This window comes from Dipodomys ordii, unplaced genomic scaffold (genome assembly GCF_000151885.1).
Source record: "Dipodomys ordii isolate 6190 unplaced genomic scaffold, Dord_2.0 Scaffold8, whole genome shotgun sequence".
NCBI classification, from domain to species: Eukaryota; Metazoa; Chordata; class Mammalia; order Rodentia; family Heteromyidae; genus Dipodomys; species Dipodomys ordii.
This window is the reverse complement of record NW_012267224.1, coordinates 4,780,522-4,792,651: the sequence shown is the minus strand read 5'-3', so window position 1 is coordinate 4,792,651 and position 12,130 is coordinate 4,780,522. Positions and strand designations below refer to the sequence as shown.

Below are 12,130 nucleotides of genomic sequence, written 5' to 3'. Positions count from 1 at the left end.
GGGAAAAGGAGGTTGATAATGACAAACTGTAGTCAATAATGATAAACATGTCATTTAGAGATACAATGTGAACTGAAGGCTGCTATATATGTTATAAATATGCTCTCCAAGAACCATTGAAGCCACAACAGCAGACACAAAAATAAAGAATTGTCTCAGCAATGCAAATTTTTTTTCTGCAGACGGGTTCACCATCAGCTAAAAATCTGGCAAGCAAGCACACAGAGCACACAGGCTGCTTCCCTATTGGTCCCTAACCGGAGGGCCCATCTCTTCTCTTGGATTGGTTGATCTCAGATTCACAATCTACTCCTGGTTGGCTAGTTTAAATAGGGTAAAATGTATTTACATAAGGTGATTTTGAAATAAGATTAACAGTATGCAAGTAATCTCAAAATATACCCACATCTCCTGCTATTTCTTGAACAATCTGCAGTGTGCCTGATGCCATCTTGAAAAGAAAGCAGTTTAAGACAAAAACCTTACATTTCAAAAACCCTTTCTTATTTCAAAGCATTTGCTCTTATCCATAACAAGAGCCAAGCTACTAGGCCAAAGCAGGAGCTTTTAAGCAACACATTTCAATAGAAAAGACAGTTTTCTTCACCTATGCAACTGTTCAGGCTGTCTGGGGCATAAATACGACAGTTCTGATAGACCACAGAATAGATACCAATATCGACAGTTTGAAAAGTTAAAATGTAGTTTACTTTGGAGAACAGATCTGGGCTTGAGAAGAAGGTGAACTTGTTTTTCATCATAATCTTAAGTCAAATGTATATAACACTTTCATTAAAAATATTTTAAACTCTAACTTGATAATTAAAAAACATTTCTTCCCTGCTTTCCTCCGCCCCTGCTTGATTTCCAAACCTTACTATCATTAGAATGCAAACTAGGACAGAATTCTAAATGTTTCCCTGCCTTCAATCTCCTGCAATTTATCCTACAACACATTTAAAGCATTCTGTCTCAAACAACAATATGGCAGGTCACTCTTTTGCTTACAGCATTTCAGAGGTCCTGTGTATGTTACTTAACCTGAGAGATAATATCTATGATCTATCCCTGTTAGTCAGCTTTGTATTAATCAACTGTTTTAGTGTAACAAAATACTTGAAAGAATCAATAAGGGAAAAAAGTTGATTTTTCACTCACAGTTTCAGAAGTGCTTGGCTCTGGCTGCTTGGCTCTGTTGCTTTGGAGACATTTAATCAAGATGGAGATACCTGGCAGAGGAACTCTGTTCACCTCAGAGAAACAGAGAAAAAGGGAGTTGAGGGTCCCCAGTATCCTTTTCAAGGCTATGTCCCAGTGACCCAACCTTCTCCTAGTAGGCCTCCATCTCCCAATAGTTCTACTGCCTCCAATAAAGCCATCGGCAGGCAAACAAGCCTTAAACACATTGGCCTTCAGGTTTGGGGAGCATTTTCCAAACCAAAGCACTGACCTATCTTTCCAAGCTCCTTTCTGATTGCTATATTATTCTAACAAGAATCAAGAATAAAATTTAACTGTTTATAAGATTTTCCCTTTTCATACTGCTATATATGCTTTTAGTCTTAAGTAATCTAGATAAAACTTTCTTCTTCTAGGCTCTGTTACCCAAACCCAACCTCATGGCCTTCATTCAGCTAATCCCCTTCCTCATATACTTCAGTCCACATGTAATGGGTTTACACAAGCTCATTAAGGACTTGGTTTCCCTCTTTCTTTTGGTGATTTGAGTTCTGGGTGTTGATTTTGTTCCCAAACCCCATGTTTGACAGAAAAAAGAGCACGGGCCTCTTCCCTGACTAGGTTTTGAGCCAATCATTATGACCAGGGAAATGCAAACGATCTGATTGGCCAGTCCTGAGCTATTAGGCTAACATCCGTGGTAGTCTGGAGTTAATGCTACAGGCAGAATATAACCAAGAATAGAAAAAAAGGAAAAGAGAAAAGTCAAGGTAGAGTTCCCCAAAAGAAAGTCTACAAATGCTCTGTAACAATGGATAGACTCCATGATCACAGAGGTCTGCATCTTGTCTCTAAAGAGTCATGCTGGCTAACTTTCCATTACTGTAACAAATAATAGACAGAAACAACTTAAAAGGAGAGAAGATTTGTTTTTGCTGGTTTCAGAGGTTTCATGGTCACCTGGCTCCCTTGTCATGGGTGTAAGGAGAGATAAAATACTATGGAAGGGAGAGCTGATGGCAGATGTATACCTATCTCATGGTAACCAAGAAACAGAGACAAAGACAGTCACACATACAGAGGGGGGGGCAGGGATGGAGAGAGAGGGAGAGAGAAAGAGAGGGAGAGAGAAAGAGAGAAAGGGAGAGAGAACTTTTCGGTTATGTTCCTATTAAACTGTGGTACTCACATTCAGGGTGCACCCTTCTCCTCTCCTCCCCAACAGATATGCTATCCTCATCATTCGTTTCTGGAAATACTCTCAGACACACCCAGATATATGCTTGATAATCTCCTAGGCATCTCTCAGTCTAAACATGTTAGCAATCATGATTAACCATCGCAGTGTAACATTGGACCCATTAGGTGCCCAAAGTGTTTGCTGAATTTTCATGCATGAATTGTTGATTTTCTGACTAAATTATATTTAATAATAAACTATAAATCTTACTTATGGACATTTAAAATTAAATCACTCCATTTATACATATGCAATTGTTCAAGTTATATCTGTGAAAATGAACAAGGTTTTTATGCTTGTACAGATATTCTAATCATGCTAAACTTGCAAAGTAAAGCCCCATCATATTTTATTCTACACTGGAGTTTTGTTGGAACTGAGAAAAATCATGAAAAATCCATTCCAAGGTACTTAACATTTGAAGCACTTTTTATTTTAGCTTTTTTAATCTTTCTGAACTTAAGGAGTGCTTGGAAACTCACACTTTAAACAAAAAAATGCTGGCTCAGCAATAAGATCTATGTAATTTTCAAAGTACCAAAATAAACTCTTGAATCTAGGGATTTATAATGAAAAAAAGTCTTGCTTTTAGATGTACAAAAAAGCACATGTGAGAGATTTTCAAAAACAAATGCATGCAAACCAGACTTCTTTGAGAAATAGCAATATGCTAACAGGTATATCTCATTTGAGATTCTCCCACTAGCATAACATGAGTGTTTCATTAGCTGCATATGGGTAACTTGATTCCTCTCACTCTCTCTATTCTTTGTAGAATCTATCTGGGCAGCTATTTAATGCTACCAAGCCAAATTTTTTCTGCACTTACTCCTGCCAAGTAGTACCATAATTGTCATCGAGATGTGATCATCTGTTTCATATTGATTTAACTCAGCCTAAATGAAAGCACCAGTGTGATTTGCCATTTTATTTCAGCCCTTTTGCTCAAAAAGTAGAAAATATGTGAATACTTAATATTCCGTTTTCTAAATTATAAAACTGTGAGTAAATTAGCATCATCTTATTAGAGTAAAGAAAGAAAGATGAGTAGAATGGTAAGAGCTTCTGAAGAAAGTAAACTGACTGAAGAAGGGAGAAAATAAGGACTCTATTCAGTAGTATATACCTGATTTGACAGCCCAAAACTTCTCTGTCAAATAGAGTAGCCTATATTCACTATGACTATATAAGGAATACATATAATGACCATTGAAAATACACAGAATACACAGAATTTTAAGGATTACAGAGTTTCATAACTAACTTTTACACTGACCATATGTCCTTAGTAATATTATAGATATAGAGAACTAAATAAAACAGAGCTTTAATTTCATTTTTACTTTCTAAGGTGACTACTAAGGTTGAAATTACCCTCTCAAGAGGTAGAGCATCCATATAGCAAGTCTAAAGCCCTGAGTTCGAACCCAAGTACAATCAATCAACAAATCAATCAATTAATCAGACTACTAAAAACTTTAAAATTCCAGATGTGGTTGCAGTTGTGTCATACATTATTATTCTATTGAACAGTGCTGACACACAATTTACTGTGCATGGAAGTTAGAATGTTCAAAAATGAGATATAAGGTCATATGATTTAATATTTAATAAGAATTTTTAAATAAAAAAGCAAAAACTAAAAATAATCAAAATAAAATACAGAGTTGTATATTCAGATTTCTCTTTGTTTCAAGCTTTCATGTTGCAAGTTTAATATCAAGTATATAAGAGTGAAATCATGTGGTTTTCACTATTGAATTTGAAAGCAATACTAGGATATCTGATTGTTCTTTACTCTCAATGGTTATGCAACTGATTATTATAATTTAATCTTACAATTTTAATCTTTAAATATTACATACTTCTGACTAAGTTAAAAGGCATGAAAGCTTTATCAACTTCATATTTTCACTTACCTTTCTTCTATGTAAGGGTAAATCATGTTATAATTAAACTACTTCATTCTTTTCTATCTCCCTTTCACATCCTTTCTCTAGGAGGATATTAATATGAGCTGCTATCAGATTTTACAGTTTGAATAAATCTTTCCTAAGGTGATATGCAAAAATAAACTTCTTCCAGCTAATGGATTTACTTCAAAGTGTTATTTTTTGGATTCTTTACCAAGGGCATTGGCATTTTATACTACTTTTATATCAAAACAAGGCCAAATACTATTGTCATAAGCTGAAAAACATATTGACTACATAAATCATTTATAATTTTGTTTTTCTAAGGCATTTTAGCCAGAAAAATGATATGTTTACTCAAATTAAACATTATGACTTAGTTTTCATCAGGACTTTCAGCATGCAAAAATGGATATTAATCTGTTTAAAATATAATGCCTGCAAAATGCACCTCTTTCTATCATTGTCTTGAGCCCAGCAATACAAAATGTGTGTGCATTTGAAGGAGGTTTTCAGAATGAGATAAAGGTGGGAATGAACATAACGCTAAACCTTCCATGCTCCCTCCTTTGAAAATCCTAATTTGTTACCCTTTCATTTCAATTAAATGAAAATCTCTCTGATACCAACTCAGTTTAAAATGCAGGCAATATAAATAAATAACCTGGGAATTTGACTTCACAATCTACAACTCTGTAGTAAGGAACAAGATATCCACAAATAATTTTTTAATATATGTAATAATATGAGAGAAAACCAAGTGTTTTAGGGCAGAGGAAATAGTAGTAATTATCCTTCAGGTGGAAAATATTAAACACACTTCATGGGAGTAGAACATCATGAAATGTGAGATGGAGAGAGCAACAGAAGCCAGTTTGGCCAAATGATATATTAAATATGGATATATTCGTTGCTTTTTAATAGCTGTAACCAAAAGTGCATGAAGGAATAACTTAAAAGAGAAAATATTTTTGACTCATGCTTCAACAAGTTTAGTCCATGATTGCTTTATCTTGTGTGACTGGCAGAGTATCATAGTGATGGGAGCACTGACCAAGGAAGTTCTTCACCTCGTGGTAGATAGGAAAGAAAGAGGAAGCAAAAAAGGACTGAGGAAAAATCTGCCCTTGGAAGACAAGGTCCTGTGGCTTATGTCCTCCAATCAAGCCCCATCTCTCAACAGTCTATTCAAATTTTGACTCCACTAATTGATTAGAAATGATTAAATCAATAAAAGTCCTCCTGATCTAACCGTCTCTGGACATTCCTTCATAGACACATCCAGAGGTATGCTTTGCTAATCACCTAGTTATCTTCCAGTGTAATCACGTTGTCAAGGAAGATTACCATGACACTGGAAAAACAAGACTCTGTTTATCCCCACTTCCTTGCCCCCTGAAAATGGTATCATCTATAGACTGTTCCAAAAATTACAAGTTCCTCCATTTCTATTTCCTTTCTAGACCATTTGCTGTTGTTATTATCCAAAGAAAAGTAAGGGCTACAAGATGTAGGACAAGAAGTTTAACTTCTCTGAGCCAGTTTATGTTCTTTCTGATACAAGGACAATCGTACTAAAAGCACTCATTTTTAAGGTTAGGGTAAGTAATAATAAGTATGTCTCATATAAGAGTAAAAATTAGAAATCAGGAAATTAGACTCTGGTTTGCATATGCTACTTATCAGCTGTGTGGCCTACATAAAATTATTATCTTTTCTAGACTCTAATTTGCCTATTGCAAAATTAGGGGATGTTGACTTACATGACCTGTATTTCTTCTAAACTTTAATAGTGTAGGTGCTTTTGATGGCAGTTTTATTTGACTTTGATACTGAACCATGCAATTGGAGTAAATTGGATCAAATTGCCATCATTGAGCTTCTAATACATCAAGATTTTATTAAAAGGCTAAAAATGAAGGTGATGATAATGCATTAGACCACGAGTGTAATTTCAAATAGACACACAAAACCAGAGTAGAGATAAAGTAAGGCCTAGTTATTTTGTCTAGATGAAAGAAAAAGAAGATGGTAACTGGTATGAAATTCACATGCTAGGCTTGGAGATATATGGTTTCATTTAAAATTAGAAAATACTGTTCAACAAATTTTCAGTATTGGTAATCCTGGGAAGAAAGTGTATGAGTTTTCCTGGCACAGTAAAAATTCTGTTCAACTGTATTAAGTTTATTTATAGGTAGTAACATAACCTAACACTAGTGTTTTGAAAATAATTCAATGGTTGAGCAAAATGAAGGCTGCAAAAAATAAATTTCTCAGGTGTATTCTGTGGTGAGTGGCAGAATTGGGCCAGCTATTATGTCTGCTCTTATAGACCTTAAGGAGAATCTAGGAATAAGAAAATAGGATACATAATCTAAGAAATGTATTTCATCATCTCTATATTCCTGCTTTCCAATTACTATGCTTTTGAAATTGAATCTTTGTTACTACAAAAATGGACAAAAAGATGTTTATAGAAATGTTCCAAAATGGCAAAACAGCATATATTCTAGGTTTCTTAACTATTCACTATAGTACTAAAAGAAAATCTATCAGTATGTATAAATCAGATGTGGTACTATCTGTACCATCCATACTTCCATAAGAAAAAAGGATCCTAAAAAATCTTTGGCTGTAAATCTAGGTGGAGCTCAGATACTTGCATAAAGTTTAGAATAATGTGATTATTTGGCTAACCAGAAATTTTCTGGAAGGTAGCTTTATCCCATATCCTAAATAATTGGTTTATCAAATTTGTCTTTGATTTTCATTTATAAATCACAATCTTAATCATATATATTTATGCAGTTTCATATAGTTATATAATATGTAATGATCCAAGAAAAGTATGTAAGGATTTTCTAATTCTGATCAGCTCAGAATTAAAGCAAATATAATCAAATGTAGTTTTTAAGGTAGCTACTCAAAATATGATTTCTTAATAGTATTTAACTTTTTATTAAATTAGGGTATCTCATTAGCATGCTTTATAATAATAAAAGCTTAATGCACACAGAAATATTTTGATTCTATTAAATTATAAAATGTCTATTTTGTTACAGATTATTATTTATAATTGAATAGGTATTTTGAAATCCTAGTAGTATACTGGAGTATTTATGTTTTATGTAAGGTAAAACAAATGCTTTCATTTTAATATTCTAAAAATTGGCTTAATCCTATCACTTTAATTATGTATTTTTCTACTGTGGAAATTCATTTTAAGCTATTCCAATTTGCATTTTATATCATATTTTCCTAAAATGTGTTTTAGATTAGGAACTGACTGTTGAATAGTCAAATAAATCAAAGAAATTAATTGGTCTAGCAATGTATCACTGTGTAAGAATACTACAGATGGCTTACTAGTTTTAGAGGGATTCATTTTTGGGTGGATATTCACAGTAGTTTGATTTCAGGTGATCAAAACTTGTTCACATCTTCTTATAGCAACGTCAATTGTTAATATCCTGACACTCAGACTTTGGGATTATTTCTGTGATTTGCTTTGGCCATTGGGAAAGTAGCAATCAAAACAAGACAACACAAGATAAAAAGCATTTCCATGTTAGTACTTACTATGCTCCATATATTGGCGGGATATAAGGTCTAGACTCTGATGGTAAGAGACATACAGGGTGGTCATTCCAATGACACCAACAGACAGAGAAGCTAATTCCACACCTGTGTGGGGCCATCCTAGATCATCTGTATGCTGCACTGGCAATTCCGGTCAATAGTTGAAGATCCTTGCTGGACCAGAACAGTGTACCTGACCTATGGGCTTGAGAGGAAAAAACAAATGGTTTTACTTTTAAGCTGCTTTGTTATGGATTGGTTTGTTACACAGCAATGAAGAATGTACCAATAAGTAGTAGAACAAAAACATCTCAAGGAATACTAACATTTCTGTATCATATATTTGTTATATTAAAAATGCTTTGCAACTGGGTTCCCGGGAGTCAATCTTGGATATTTCTGGCTTTCGGGGGGGTCCAGTCGTGAGGCCTGAACTCTGGGCCTGGGCGCTGTCCCTCAGCTCTTCAGCTCAAGGCCAGCGCTCTACCACTTGAGCCACAGCGCCACTTCCGGCTTTTTCCTTTTTGCTTATGTGGTGCTGAGGAATCGAACCCAGAGCTTCAGGCATGCAAGGCAAGCGCTCTACCACTGAGCCACCTTCCCAGCCCATATTTCTGGCTTTCTATCCTTGGCTTTATAGCAATCTCAAACAACAAATAACAATTAAACAGCAACTGAGTGCATGATCCTGGATTCTGCTTAGAATGTAACCATTTTCACTCAAACTCCTAGTGCTAATTTTATTAGTGTAATTATAGTATGCCCTGTCATAGTTGCTATGAAAAACAATTGTTCTTCTAAGTAAAATCAATTTTCAAAGTTAACTCTGCTTATATATTTAATCAGATCTTGGTCTTCTCTTTTTTCCAGAAATTCTACAAATTTAATATTCCTTATTCTTTTTTTTGTTTGTTTGTTTGGGTCCGGTCGTGGGGCCTGAACTCTGGGCCTGGGCGTTGTCCCTCAGCTCTTCAGCTCAAGGCTAGGGCTCTACCACTTGAGTCACAGAGCCACTTCCAGCTTTTTTCTTTTTCTTTCTTTTTTTTTTTCCTTATGTAGTGCTGAGGAATCGAACCCAGGGCCTCATGATGCAAGGCAAGCGCTCTACCATTGAGCCACCTTCCCAGCCCCAATATTCCTTATTCTTATCATATTTCTATTATATTGCTCTATTATATTAAATTCTTATCATATTGCTCTTTCTTTGGGGAGAAAAATTACATTTCTCCACAAATGAGGTAGAGAAACTGCAGAAATGGCTGCAAATTATGTCATTTCTTCTATCTCGTTGCCTGTGCTTTTCAAATCCTTCCATTAAGAGGCAGAATCTATTTTTCATATTGACTCTTGGACATGTTACTTGACCATCTTGACAACTAAGAGTGTAATGGGTGTCCAGTTGTGACAATTCTAGCAAAGGTGATTATAGAATTTCAAACTACACTTAAAAAAATAAAAGACAGGTGGTTTTTCTGTGGACGTAGGCTAGCTTTAAACTTACAATCTTACTGAGTTGGCTTCTGAAGTGTAAAGATTACAGTTGTGCACTGCCACACCTGGCTTCAAAATTTACTTAAAAAAAAACTTGATGAAGATGTAAAGTTGTACTACAGAGGCAATGATAAGCAATACAACCCCTGGTAATGCACCATACTTTTCTGCAAACTTTGGAGGGTTCAGCTGCAGCTTTGGCCCACTGTAATTATTATAGAAATAAGTCACAGAGAGATCTGAAAGTTCTACATATTCTGACATTAAGACTTTACAAAATGTTTCATGAATATTTTTGCCAATTTTGTCATTTTTTGCATTTCCATTTTTTTTGGGGGGAGGTCCAGTCGTGGGGCCTGAACTCTGGGCCTGGGCACTGTCCCTCAGCTCTTCAGCTCAAGGCTAGCACTCTACCACTTGAGCCATAGCGCCACTTCCGGCTTTTTTCTTTTTGCTTATGTGTTGCTGGCGAATCAAACCCAGGGTCTCAGGCATGAAAGGCAAGCGCTCTACCACTGAGCCACCTTTCCGGCTATCTTTCAAAAAGCATTTTAAATTTCAAAGAAATCCAACTTATTTTTCTTTGATTGCCTGTTGTGCCTCTCTGCCTGTCTGCCTGCCTACCTACTACATACCTAATCTATCATCTTTCTCCTAAATTAAGATCAAATATTTTTTTCTTATATCTTCTTTCAGAAGTTTTATCATTTTCTCCTTAAAGTTGGGCCTGGAAGTGGCGCTGTAGCTCAAGTGGTAGAGCACTCACCTTGAGCTGAAGAGCTGAGAGACAGGGCCCAGGCCCCAGAGTTCAAGCCTCATGACGGACCAAAAAAAAAAAAAAAACAACACAAGACTTAAAGTTGGGCCTACAATCTGTTTAGTATTAATTTTTATTTGGTGAAAGTAATATCAAAGGTTCCATGACAAATGTCCACATCTCTGTGCAGAGATACCTAGTTTTTCTGAAGCCATTATTGTTATCCATGGATTTCTCTGTTCAATTGAGACTATTCCTGTCTATTTTTACCTTGTTGACAATTTTTATCAACTGGTCATGAATATTCTCTATGTGATTTTATTTTGGAATCCAATTTGGTCCTTTGATCTGTATATTTACCATACTTTTTCTGTTACTACAGGTTTATCAAAAGTAGTTTAGGTCTTCTATCTTCTTTTTTGAAAACTTTAGCTATTCTGGGTTCAGAGTCTTTACACAGAAATTGAACTTACCATATCTAAAAGTGGCCTACTAGGACTTTTCTTCAAATCTACAGATCATCAAAAATAAATAAATAAATAAATCACAATTGCTCTGGTGCAAAAGTGAAGAAGAAATGAAGTCTGTATTTAATCAAAAGATTGTTCTGTCTTGAGAGAAATTATTTTTCCTAGCACTGCACAGAATTGATTCCACAAAGGGTTAAAGCTCATGCCCCACTAGACGAGGTAGGGCCAATAAAAGATGTCAAGGTGCAGCAGTCTCATTGATGGAGGTCACTGATCTCTAAGAGTTTACGTTCTTCAGAGATTTTTTTTAAAAAACTTCCCTCCTAGAATTATCAACTGGCTTCCCTCAAGCCCTTGTATATCGTTTTCAGGTCAAAGCTGCTCATCTTTTCCCTCATCTTTGCACACATTCTCGCTCTCCAGTTCCCCCTGGACCTTGGACATTGAAGGGGCACATCTCTGGACCTGTGGCAGCAATTTCGGATGCACCCGAATGACGGTCTTGCCCTTTTGCTCTGGGTGTCAGATAGCAATCACCACCACCTTCCCCCCAAAAGTTTCCAACACTTCCAGCGCAGCCTGAATCTGCAAGAGCCAACCACTGGTGCTGCTCCCACCCCTCTTCCACTGTAGCAGAGCGTCGTCGGAATAAGACTGGGCAACGCGAACGGCGGAGGACAGCGGACAGTGTAGGATCCGACCCCGGCGCTGAGCCCTCCTGGAGTGGAGAGGTCCTAAATCGCAGGCCGGTCAGCTAGTTCTAAGGGTGCGAACCAGACTCGAGAGCGCTCTTCGCAAGTGGACTACGAATCCCGGCGTGCACCGCGCCGAGACCGCCAGCTCAGCTTTGGGGCCGGAGCGCAATGGAGTTTGGGAAGTGAAGTCTCGGAGTGGCCAGAGCCCGTCGCCCAGGCAGAAGGGAGGGAGGCGTTGCTAGTCCGCCGGGGCTTTAGCTCGCCGCTTCCTGGCGGGGCTCCGGGTCTCTCCGCTCGGGCTGAAGGTTTTACGCGGGCGGCGGGAGCGGTATGGCTGCCTGGAGTAAACTCCAGGGGCGGGGGATAGGTGGATGGGGAGGCGGGGAGGGGGGAAAGGGGGGAGAGGGGAGTGGGCGGGGAGGCGGGGTCAGCGGAAGCGGCAGGTTGCTTCCTTCTCCGCGCGCTCCCTCCCCGCCTCTCCCAGAGGGAGCGGTGGGAGGGGGGAGGGAAGGGCCGAGGGAAGGTAGTGACACGTGTCAATCAACCCCCCTCCGGGGGGCGCGCGCTCCGGGGCTCGCGCCGAGGGCTCGCGCCCCTGCCTCGTGCCTGCGCCGCTCGTATGTAAATGAGGGCGCGTGACGCGGGACGCAGATGGACAAGGGAAGAGAGAGAATGGCCGCTGCCGCCGCCGCCGCTGCTGCCGCCGCTCAGTGCCGGAGCCCTCGGTGCGCGGCGGAGAGGAGAGGATTCCGGCGGGAACTCGACTCCTGGCGCCACCGCCTCATGCACTGTGTAGGTAAGAG

General features: G+C 38.1%; 1 protein-coding gene across 1 annotated transcript in view; it reads left to right on the top strand.

Moving 5' to 3' along the window:
- The first annotated feature begins 11,869 nt into the window (after positions 1-11,869).
- The window catches only part of LOC105980344 (ligand-dependent nuclear receptor corepressor-like protein), a 75,029-nt gene continuing 74,768 nt past the window's right edge, over positions 11,870-12,130 (top strand). Inside the window, exon 1 of the mRNA XM_013009189.1 lies at positions 11,870-12,123. Within this exon, the coding sequence (XP_012864643.1) occupies positions 11,979-12,123 (145 nt within the window). The 5' untranslated portion in view covers positions 11,870-11,978. The remainder of the gene's footprint in view (positions 12,124-12,130) is intronic.